At 43.8% G+C, this 12,665-nt stretch overlaps 1 protein-coding gene across 2 annotated transcripts in view; it reads right to left on the bottom strand.

Moving 5' to 3' along the window:
• LOC127622925 (guanine nucleotide-binding protein G(o) subunit alpha) overlaps positions 1–12,665 on the bottom strand; it is a 152,892-nt gene that overhangs the window by 13,877 nt on the left and 126,350 nt on the right. For both annotated transcript variants that reach the window (XM_052097105.1, XM_052097104.1), the window contains exon 6: positions 10,729–10,858. In XM_052097105.1, the coding sequence (XP_051953065.1) occupies positions 10,729–10,858 (130 nt within the window). The remainder of the gene's footprint in view (positions 1–10,728; positions 10,859–12,665) is intronic.

The following is a 12,665-nucleotide window of genomic DNA, read 5'->3' as shown; positions in this document are numbered from 1 at the left end:
GTGCAACCGATACAGTTGCTTCTAGCATGCAGTAGCCTGCTTGCACCTGTGTCAGCAGTTCACTTAACACAGTCTAGTGCATGGCGCTTTTGAACGGGATCCCTTGTGTCACTACATTCGACACAACGTCGAGTGAGTGACAGAAGGGGAACGTCACGGTTACTGTTGTAACCTCCGTTCCCTGAGGGAGGGAACGAGATGTTGTATCCCTTCTGCCATGGCACTAGACCTACCACTGTAAATGGCCGTACCTTATACTCGGCTCCTCAGTACAAAAACCTGACTAACAGATGCACGCCTGCTTCCCTTTATACCCGTATGTCTGGGGCAGGACATGCAAATTCTGTCTGCCAATTTCTCATTGGCCTTTTCTCAAGTTCAGAGGTATGCGAGGCTCCCAAGGAAGACCCCTTGTGTCACTTCATTCGACACAATGTCTCATTCCCTCCCTCAGGGAATGGATGTTTCAACAGTAACTGTGATGTTTTTGAACTGAAAAACTGTCTGAAATGTGGCTAACCTGTTTAGTATATTCGCTCCTCTATGACCAATACACACAGCAACACTGAACAATAGCAGAGCAATGCAGAATTGCTCCATGCACTGAAGAAAATGAAGAAAAGAACAGCTCCAAATACATGAAATAAGATCAGTTTCAAATAGGCCAAACTTTATGGATCTGACAGTGTTTGAAGGGACTAAAAGTGTGTGTGTGTGTGTGTGTGTGTGTGTGTGTGTGTGTGTGTGTGAGCATGTATTTATCACTTTGTGGGGACCAAATGTCCCCATAAGGATAGTAAAACCCGAAATTTTTGACCTTGTGGGGACATTTTGTCGGTCCCCATGAGGAAAACAGCTTATAAATCATACTAAATTATGTTTTTTGACAATGTAAAAATGCAGAAAGTTTTCTGTGAGGGTTAGGTTTAGGGGTAGGGTTAGGTTTAGGGGATAGAATATAAAGTTTGTACAGTATAAAAACCATTATGTCTATGGAAAGTCCCCATAAAACATGGAAACACAACATTTGTGTGTGTGTGTGTGTGTGTGTGTGTGTGTGTGTTGAAATGGAAGCATAAAATGGCACAGGAGAGACGTAAAGACAGAATAATGGACTGCTTATGCGTAAACACTGATAGAGCACTGAATGGAAGACCATTGACAGGAGACACATAGAGAGAGTATAAATTCATACTATCTGTGAGCATGTTTATCTCTATCCATTTGTTTCACCTAGACTTTTTTTTTAAATAACAGGATCTGTCTTCTCATTTAATCGCTCACATAGATCAGATGAATACGGGTGTGTAAGACTTGCTGTATTTACGGGCATTCTTATTCCTACCTGTTAAAGCCCTCCTATGTCCACAGCATGTCACCATACAGCTGCCTAATATTGTTTGACCTCAGAGGACACAGATGTAAAAATCTCTTATCAGAGTTTGTCATGATAGTGTGTGCCTGGGCAGATCTGAAGACTGTGTTGTGTCATACACTTACCAACATGACTCATCACACCTGCTATGATTCAACTGGCACCATCACAAAATCAATCAAAAGCATGGGACATAAAACAATTCTTCAGCTTTTGTTTTAACCCTCACTTGTTTACAGCAATTAAATAAAACCAATTTTTTCACTAAATATACTGTAGGTTATCACTACATATAGCCACATCTCACTCTCTTAAATGTATCATCATAGTAACAAATTTGGCAGAAAAATGTTTGAATCTCCAAGCATGCAAGTTACACAACATGGTCACTGCCTACTGACACTAATGTTGATTGTTTTGGACCAAATAGTAATCTTCTAGGTTTTTGAACTGTAATACATTTTTCTCTGACAATTTTTGACATATTCAGTGATAGAAAAATGGTGGCATTCCCAAACATATAAACTATTAATTCTAATTTACATATTTACATTGTGGTTTTGAAACGTTTCAGTGATACTCCTGCAATGATTTACCGAAAATGTACACTACACAATCATCCCGTTTAAATAAAATCCCTGTTACAGCCTCCTTTCTTTGTGCAGTAATAGTGCAACATTAAATGTCATACAAAGAGCGCATATTTTGAGAATAAGACCAAATCTATATATAAATCTATAATATAATCACACATTTATCTCACAATTTATTGTTAGAAAAATGGAAACATTCAAAAAATATGAATATGAAAATGTATATATACAATTTTTATGAGCGTTTCAAAGACACAACAGTGGTTTTTAACAAGTTTCAATGTTATTCATACAACAGAACCTCTTCAGTAAATCATAGAAAAACTACTCCAAATGATTTTCAAAGTAGATTAATCAAACCAGGGTTCCCACTCTTTTCAATGCACAATTTTCCAGGACTTTTCCAGGGCATTTTATGTGCCACACGGTGTGCAAAAAGAGGTTATAAAAATTGTGGTTTTTGAAGTTTTTTTTAAATTTATTATTCCATATTCAACAGTTTAACTAAATATCATCATCAAAATGGTGTCTAATCAAATAAATTTTAACATTTTAATCCAAATAATATTCATATTTTAATAATTTTTTCAACATATTTTCATTATTTTGATCAAATAAAGTGCTTTTCTACTAAATCCTCACAGCACAATCCGAAACAACACTAGAAATATTTTGTCAAATGAAGTGCTGCACAACAGAACGTCATAGATGTCAACTATTGCTTTAATACATTATTATCATTACTATTATTATTTAATTGCATTAAACAAGATCTTATCCCCCATTTTAGGCGTCCATTTAGATCAAGCTTTTATTTTGCCGTTTCTGTGCATTTTTTACAGAATAAATATAAAATAGATATATAGTAAATATATAGTCTGTATGTGCTCCACGCTTTTGAGCGTTCTGCTTACTGTCATCTTCTTACTACACACTAGGGTTGCCACGGTGTATGGTGTTACCGGTTTTACTCTGTACAAGGGACAACACTGGTGTGAAATTTTATACAGGTGGAAATATTATGAATGAAACTTCCAATATCAATAAAATAGCCCAACAAATAGAATAGCTTTAAATAAAAATAGTTGTCTAATGAAGAGCTTGTGACCCATGATAAATGAACCAAAATAACACACTGAAAGCCAGATGTTCTTTACCAACGTATCAAATTACACAGGCAGCAAAGTACGTGCACAGACAGAAGACATTTCATTGCAGGTAGCAAATATAATGTGCATGGTGGGTAAGACGTCTCAGATTCAGAATGACACAAGAAATACTGTTAGACACACAGACATGTGCTTGAAGAAACACACTTTATTATATTTTTAAGAACAGATGACAGAAAAGCCGCCTATTGTCTGAGACACTGTTTGTTCAGAGGCATGCAGACTCATGGAGCACATGTATGTAAAAGTTTATCACTTTTTGTTTGTTTCAGTCTTCTGACATTTTTTTGTAATAATAGTATCCTCTACAAGAATGCTGTAAATGACCTCAGAAATATAAGCTCAGGAGGGGCTCTGAGTTCAGTTCACTTTATTTCCACAGAGAAGTTCGTTGTGAGCGCAACTCTGCAGGGTCACTTTATATATTTTTAACACTTCATTATTTTAATTGATTTTTCTTTTCTTTTTAAGTACAATTTGAATTAAGAAATGTATTTGGTTATTTTATTTTTCAAATAAAGTAATTTAATTTTCAATGCAAAATCACTAAAGCAAGAATATTCTATATAGTTTCTATTTATATACATCTTTATTTTATTTTATTTTATTTTATTTAATTTATTTTTGAATAAAAATATCGTGAACATATCTCTTGCATATTGCCCAGCCAAATTTATTCACACATTCAAAATCAATACTCTTCCGAAGCAGCTAAACTGGGTCCTGGGATGAAAGGTAATAAAACACCAACATTAAACCCGCTACAACCCACAATAAGTTATGTATTTGCCTAGACAACGAAATACACAACCTGTAGCCCATAATAGAGAGAATGCACAGATGAATTTGGTTCCTTTTCCAAAGACATGTTGAAAACTGTTGAAAAGCCATCTTTCAAAAAGTTTAACAACACACATTTTAATTGCACTTCAGTTTTTTTCAGTTTCAGTGAATAAATAATATATAAATAATAAAAATAATTACTTCTATTTATTTTTATAATAAATAAAAAATATTTATATATAATATTTACATATACATTTTTTAATAAATGGGGGAGAGAATGTTTAATAATTTGAATAACTTTTCCATCTGCATTTATGTCACCCCTTCTCTGAAAGGTTTGAAGGGGCTGATAATGGATGCTCACAATAGGAGCTGATATACCAACGCAACTGACCTCAAATTTGTCTAAATACTAGCAAAAGAAAAAAGGTTCTGCCACCTTTATATTAATTCAACTCTATGGATGATCACACACCACACTATGAGGTTCACTTGAATGGTGACATGACTGGAAACGAATCGGTTACCTTACGTAACCTTGGTTCTCTCTAGAAGAGGGAACGAGTATTGCGTAAGCTAGCTTACACTACGGGAAAGATTCATCTTTTCTGAGATATTGAAGCCAAAAAATTATCCTTAATTTTGTATCCATTGTCAACGCAGTGCAGCAACTGCATACCTTGAGCGGGCTAGCTAACGAGCTCATAGGTTGCTCTGCGGCAACTGCTGCAGCCTATAGACGAACTTGAGTGAACTTGCGTCCAATGACAGGCGCCCGCGCCGTCACTGCATCAAAGCCTGGCAAAATGGGCATGGCTAGAGTGCATATAAGCGTAAGTTCGTAGGCTGGAACCCTGGTTTTCATTGAATGAAGCGAAAATCGCTCGTGGCATGAGCACGGCCGGCTACGCAATACTCGTTCCCTCTTCTAGAGAGAACCGAGGTTACGTAAGGTAACCGATTCGTTCTCTTACGAGAGGTTCTCTCGTATTGCGTAAGCTAGCTTACGCTACGGGAACCCATTGTCAACGCCGTGCGCGCCAAGCATCCACTGCATGAGCCCCAGGGGTGGGGGGACCCGGGGGAGCCCTTGTGAGTGGGGGAATAATATTTGGCCTGCAAGAGTGTGTGTGTAATACATAAGCACATAGTGGGAAGGAAAAGACAGAGCGGCGGTGCCGGTCTGTGTGGAATGTGTCCCATCAGTGCAGCTCACCAAGGGAAGCTGTTGCATATTAAACCGCTAGTAGTTTCGCCTGCAGGGCGGGCACTTCCAGATTGTAAAATCTGACAAAGGTGGAGGGGGAAGCCCAGCCTGCACCATTTTGAAAACACAGACCATTTGGACGCATAGAGTCTTCTCGTGGAAAGGGCTCTAGCGTGTATGATAGTGTTTATTACTCCTTCTGGCAAAGCGACGGGTAGTCGTTGATCACCCACGCGTGCAGCGCCCAGCACTCTGGGTGGGGATGCCAGATCGTGCCGCGAGCTTGAGAGAGGAGATCTGCTCTCACTGGAATAGGCCACGGGGCTGTCAGTGACAGCCGCGTAAGCTCCAGGAACCATGTCTGATTCTCCCAGCATGGGGCTATGAGGAGCACCGAGTGACGCGTTTCCCTGATCCTCTGCATTACCTGGGGTAATAGCGAGACGGGAGGGAAGGCGTAAAGCGGGCGGTTGGGCCAGTCCTGGGCCAGCGCGTCCTCGCTTTTCGAGAAAAATACTGGGCAGTGAGAATTCTCTTCTGACGCAAAGAGGTCTATCTCTGCTCTGCCGAATATACTCCATAACTTCTGGACTGTTTGAGCGTGCAGGGACCATTCCCCTGGGGAAATATTGTCTCTGGACAGTCTGTCTGGGCCGCCGTTCAGGTGGCCTGGCACGTGCGTCGCCCTCAGCGAGCGCAGGTGGCACTGGGACCAACTCAGTATGCGTTTTGTCAGATGGAAGAGATTCCTGGATCTGACACCGCCCTGACGGTTTAGATAGGATACCACAGATCTGTTGTCCGAACGGACCAGGACATGGTGACCCTGAATGACCGAGAGGAAGCGCACAAGCTCGTACTCGACCGCTATCATTTCCAGACAATTTATGTGAAGGAGCTTTTGATACCATTCGGCCACTGCCCAGGGCTGCAGAGCTGAGATACAGGTCTGAGTCACTCTGATCGGCTGGCGACCCGTGGCCCAAGCCCGGCGAGACGCGCGGGTGTTTAGCCAATGCTGAAGCGGGCGCATGCACAGTAAGCCCAGCTGAAGTACTGCTGCGGCTGAAGCCATGTAACCTAGCATTCTCTGAAATTTTTTCAGAGGCGTGAGGCTGTTCATCTGAAAGGACGCGGCTAGTCGCCGAACACGGCGCGCGCGCTGTGTAGATAAGCGAGCCGTCATCGCCATGGAGTCTAGTTCTATTCCAAGGAAGGAAATTGCCTGACTGGGCTGTAGTGAGCTCTTGGTCCAATTGACTGCAAGGCCCAAACTGTTCAGATGACTGAGGAGAACTGTCCTGTGAGACAGAAGCTCCGTATGTGACTGTGCCAAAATCAGCCAATCGTCCAAATAGTTCAGAATTCGCAAGCCCTGACTCCGCAGGGGTGAGAGCGCCGCATCCATGCACTTCGTAAAAGTACGGGGTGCTAAAGACAGGCCGAACGGAAGGACGGTGTATTGATAAACCTGGCCGTCAAAGGCTAATCTCAAGAATGGCCTGTGACGGGGAATCTGAATCTGAAAGTAGGCATCTTTCAGATCGAGAGAAATAAACCAGTCCCCCTGGCGCACATGCGCGAGGAGTTTCCTGATTGTAAGCATTTTGAACAGTCTTTTTGCGAGCACCTTGTTCAAAACCCTGAGATCTAATATTGGTCTGAGGCCGCCGTCTTTCTTGGGGACAAGAAAATAACGGCTGTAAAACTCCGACTCGCTCAGAGAAGGTGGCACTCTCTCTATGGCCCTTTTGCACAGAAGGTTTGCTATTTCTGAGCGAAGCATGCAGGCTGCTTCCGTGTTCACAGTAGTTTCGAGCCAGCTCTGAGGCGAGGAGGGCAGCGATTGAACTGTAGCAAATAGCCCTGTTTTATTGTGCTTAACACCCATTTGGAAATCCCTGGGATAGCTTTCCACGCTTTGAAGCGTAGCGCTAGAGGGTGAATGGCCAAGTCAGCCCTGATTGCCGCACACAGCGAGCTGAACAGAATGTGTGGCGTGTTTACTGTGCTTATGCATGACTGCTCGCAGAACAGCAGGGACAGGCTGTTCTGTGAGTGACTTCCGATTGAGGTGAATGGGGAAAGAGTCACATCTGTGAAGTGATCTTGCGAGCATAGTCACAGGCATGGGACTTACATACAGAGAGGTGTTTGCTGGCCGTGTGACAAAGCGGGCAGAGAAGAGGCGCGCGCACGGATTAGGTGGGCGCGTTTATTGACTCTAACACTCGAGCTGGCTGTGCCTGCTTTATGTGAGTGGGCTCTGATAGGGACACGGGAAGTGTAATGCTTGTGTGTAGGGGTGAACACTGGATTGTGGGCACATTTTCTACACATAAGGCATGTTTGCTTTTCACAAAATTTATTTTGTTCAGCCGTGAAGCGGCATTTGAGTGCAGGCAAGCGGGCAGTATCACCGGCTTGTTGGCTGCTGAATCCACCACTGCAGTAGCCTGAGAGAAGGGGACTGACAGGGGCGAAGCTTTGACGGTGGTCCGGCCGGCGGGACTGAGCCGTCGTTTCCTTAACAAAGCTAGGAGGACTTCGGTTGCTCAGGTTTCAAGCGCAATCTTAGGCCGAGGCCCGCAGAGGCGGCAGTCTGCGGCGGCTGTCTTAGCGCGTTCTAGGGCGGCCGCCCTGTCGACGCTGAGAAGTCTGGCTTTGCTGAGCTGGGCGCTGTGAAGAGGCTCGTGCAGGAGGCTGGTCACGTGGCCGGCCTGCAGAGGAGCTAGCGCGACGAGGCAGGAAGAGATTCATGGCTCGGGTGGCTTTCTGGACTTCGGAAAAACGGTCAACAATGCCACTCACCGTGGAACCGAAGAGACCGGACGGAGAGAGCGGCGCGTTGAGGAACGTGGAGTGCTCAGCTTCTCCCATATCGGCTAGTGTTAGCCATAGGTGTCTCTCGGTCACAGTCAGTGCGGCCATGCACTTCCCTAGGGCTTGAGCTGCAGCTTTGGTGGCGCGAAGGGCGAGATCCGTCGCGCTCCTTAGATCTGAAACAGCCTCTGGGTGCCTTCCTTTCTCATCCCATTCTTGGAGAAGGTCTGCTTGGAGGATCTGTAAAACGGCCATGGAATGCAGAGCAGATGCGGCTTGGCCGGCGGCGGCATAGGCGCGGCCAACACAGGCGGAAGTAGTTCTGCAGGCCTTAGACGGGAGCACTGGCTTAGACCGCCATCTCGCGAGGGCGGGCAAAGGTGTGCTGCTACCGAATCCTCGACCGGGGGATGGAAGAGTAGCCCCTCTCGGTGGTGCCGTCCACCAGAGCAAGAGAGGTGGAGACGTGGGATCGGTTCCTGGCCGAGAAGCGCGTTCCACGATTTAGAGAGCTCGGCGTGGAGTTCCGGCAGGAAGAGCGCGGCCTGGGCAGCGGCGCCCGGCGGCGCCTCTGAAAAGCAGCCATCGAGTCTGTTGGGAGCCTGCTCAGAGGGCGGTGACCACTCGAGCCCGAGGCGGTCGACGGCCTGTGTGAGGAGGCGCGTTAGTTCTTCCTCGACTCCGGCGCCATGATGGAACAGCAGCCCTTATCCTCCGCCTCGTCATCCGAGATGGCAACAGTGCGGCCGCTCGGCGGCAACTGCGCGTCCCGGGAGGGCGGGGAGGGTGAAAGCGAGGCTCCAGGGAGAGGCTCCGGCGAGGTAGTCGCTTCTAACACCGGTTCCGGCAGCCTTTGGGAGCGGCGCTTCTTTCTGCGCGGCGAAAAGAAAGGCAGCGCAGCGGCTCCGGTTTTGAGGGCTTCGAGTCGAGCCCGCAGGGTCGACATCGGAAGCTCCTCGCAGAGGTCGCATCTGCCGTCAGCGAGGGCGAGCTCTGCATGTTCCAATCCCAGGCAGAGAGCGCCAGATGAGGTGGCGGTCTCCGGCTGAGAGGGCGGCATGAGGCGCAGGTGGTGCGAGGCATCTTAAAAAGACGCTCGTTGCTCTTTTTGTGAAGTTCAGCTGAGGAACTTGCTTGCTCTAAAAGGATACGTCACCGGATGGCGTAGCTCGCAGGATGGCTGAAGGTGGCGAAGACGGCCGGCTTCTTCGGGCTGTCCAAGCTTGCTAGATGCCCCTCGAGCGGCGACTCGGCTTCTGCAGTTCAGAGATGTGAAGAGCTTCGCTGAATAGATGAAAATCAGGGTTCCAGCCTCTGAACTTACAGCTTATATGCACTCTAGCCATGAGAGTGCATATAAGCGTTTAGCGAGCTTTGATGCAGTGACGGCGTGGCCTGTCATTGGGCGCAAGTTCACTCAAGTTAGATCTATAGGCTGCAGCAGTTGCCGCAGAGCAACCTATGAGCTCGCTAGTTAGCCCGCTCAAGGTATGCAGTTGCTGCACTGCGTTGACAATGGATACAAAATTAAGGATAATTTTTTGGCTTCAATATCTCAGAAAAGATGAATCTTTCCCGTAGCGTAAGCTAGCTTACGCAATACGAGAGAACCTCTCGTAAGAGAACAGTGTTCTGGTCAACAGTGGATAAAGATATCCTATTGACTACAGTTATGGTAGTGCTGTCCAGTAAGCTGCTCTGCTGGTTATGAAGTGAGAGGTGAGGATCCAAATATCTGACCTCAAGAACTTCATCATTCCATACCGTCAATGAGCACGTTTACATCCCCTTTTTTACACTGATTTTGCTCAAAAAGCCAGTGACATTTTTTGTCATGTAAATGCATTAAACGACTTTCCTTTATCGTTGCAATGTCAAGAACCATTTAAGAATAAACTGGTTGACACTGGTATATTTTTGCACATTACCACGATTTCACATTGTATGTAAACACCTTAACCGGCATTCTTACAGGCTTATCCAAGGTGTGTGATTTGCGCATGCCTCTTCATGGTTTGACGTAAAAATGTTTGAGTATAACGTGATTTTTTCACATGTTATGTAAATGTGAATTGGTGAGCATGTAAACAGGCTCACTCACACCTCTGTACTAGTGTGTCGTGTGATGTCACTGCAATGTTTTATTTATAGCTCACTGTACTTGAATTATTAAATTGAATGATTGTATCTTAAAATTGTAGTCTTTAGATGATTATTTAATTTATATTAGGTAGCCATATATGGATTGCAACATAAATTAATTGATAGGCTTTGATCTTGGCAGAGAGGACTGGGGTGGAGGTTGGTTTCCGAGAAAAACTCTTGCAGCATGCTGCAGTGAAACCGGCTTATCTGCAAAACTGAGCAATTTAAATGCTAGACAAAGAGAGAGAGAGAGTAGGCAAGTTGATTGGTGAGCTGATTACATGTCAAAGAACCAATCAGTTTACACAATGCAGGTCAACTGGCTAACAGATAACTTCAAAGAACTTCAAAGAAATGTAGAGTTTGTGATTATGATCTGAGCCAGTCACCACCAAACTCTTTTAAAGTATAGTAAAATGTGTTCAAATACCCATTTTATATATTTTTGTTGGTGTATTGTTATCCATTAAGTTTGAGTATGTTTGCACACTTGAGTGTGAGTAAAAGAGATGCTGAGCCTTCGTGCTTTCTGTTTCTGTGTGTCCCAGCAGAAATTGAAGTGTGTGTGTGTGAATTAGCGTTTGTGTATTTGTTCATGTTTGTGCGTTTAAGTGTGCATTTAATGCTCACCGTGGTCTCGTCTTCATGGAGCACCTGGTCGTATCCACTCAGAGCAACACAGAAGATGATGGCGGTCACATCCTCAAAGCAGTGGATCCATTTCTTCCTCTCCGACCTCTGACCTCCAACATCAAACAGCCTGATTGGACAAAATTCAGCACACTTCAGGTAATGTATTTTACTGTATCACAAAAGAAACACATGTCCTACAAAACTAACAGAATTACAGACATCATAATGTACTGCTGGGTCATAACTGATATTTATTCAATATAGTCACATTAGATGCTTATCCATAAACCCAAAACCCAGCTTTGTAACCATGTAATAAAAACAACATTTTCTTGGAAACCCCCATGTTTTGTGGCTTTTAGTCCATGTCTATTAGCAAAAATATGCATTTTAAATTCTTTGTCGTCAGGGAAAACAGACCAAAAATATTTATGACACATCTTGCACTCATGAGCATATACAAATCTTTGTCCATTAAATTGCTCTGTAGAATGAGAATGTCCCTTCCCATAACACCACCTGCCTCTGACCAGCATTAGCAAGCAGCAAGTCATGGTTCTTTTCGGCTGAGACATAAACTAAAGGCTATATAACGCAACAGTCTGGTCAAGGAAGTAAAAATTCCATCTATTTTTTTCCATTGACTGACTGATTTTCAACGGTAACTTAGAATCATTTAAAGACAGACCTACCATGAGCTCTTAAGTTGATCATCAATGGTATATGCTTCCGTTGAAGCCATCAGTCTGTGTTATTTCCAATTCATTGTTTAAAAATTGTTTTTGATAGCGGAATTCCTGGTGAACAACTACATTACCCATGGTCCAGCAGAGAAAGATCCACCAATCAGAGAACCTCAGCCAACAAAGGAATGCGAAATGAGCCCAGAAGCAACCGCCCACTCCAATGATATACTGTGAATTATGCAAAGCGTTTCTGTCTTCCTTCACCCTCAAACTACTTATATATTTGTACTGGAATATTTCACAATAAATGTAAAATATATTGTTTTTTATACTTACAATCAACAACCTAAAATAAATAGTTTTATATATTTATATTGTATTATATTTGATTATGTCATTCTCAGTGCTTCATGGGATTGTTGTTTGTGCCCTCATAATAGATGGTAAGTACAAAGCCTTGTACCTTTGTCTTTTTGTCCAAAACTTCAAAGACATCAAAGTTTGAATTGTCAAAGTTTTTGGAAGAAATTCATTGGACAAATACTTCCAGGACCAAGGTGGCTGAAAAAGAGAGTGGGCACTGTTGTGCTCTATTGCCAATTAATAAAAAGGAATGAACCATTCAATATGTCCTGCATTAACAACTTGTTTTAAAGGGGTCATGACATGAGAAACCAAATTTGCCTTGATCTTTTGGTATATAAGAGGTCTTTGTATCATTAAAACGTCCTGCAAGTTTAATATTTTAAGACGTCCTCCCCATTCTAAACGAATCATTTATTTAATCAAGCTCAAAATACAGCTCGTTCTGGATTCATGGTTAGAAGTGACGTGTCGGTTAGAAGTGACGTAACAGCGTTTGCATATGACCGCCTCCAGCACAAGATAACTACGATTTAAGCGCCAAGACAACTACGCTCATTTCAGTATCGCCGTGCACCTCACAAGTGTTCAGTCGATGGACAGCGAGCTCTGACAGAGACTACTTGTGCACAGGAAAATTACGATGCCACACAGATGTGCTGTTCCTGGCTGTGGTCAAACAAAACCTCTGAATAAGCTGCCGAAAGATCCAGGCGTCAGGGAAAAATGGATGCAGTTTATTTTTTGCGGACGTTCCAGTCACGGCAGTGTTAACTTAAGCGTTTGTTCTGTACATTTTAAGGATGACTGTTTTGAGAACAAATCTCAATATGATGCTGGCTTTGCCAGAAAACTGTTGCTCAAAGATAAGTCCGTGCCGACTAT

This window comes from Xyrauchen texanus, chromosome 29 (genome assembly GCF_025860055.1).
Source record: "Xyrauchen texanus isolate HMW12.3.18 chromosome 29, RBS_HiC_50CHRs, whole genome shotgun sequence".
Classification (NCBI taxonomy): Eukaryota; Metazoa; Chordata; class Actinopteri; order Cypriniformes; family Catostomidae; genus Xyrauchen; species Xyrauchen texanus.
This window is presented reverse-complemented; position numbering and strand designations above follow the sequence as displayed.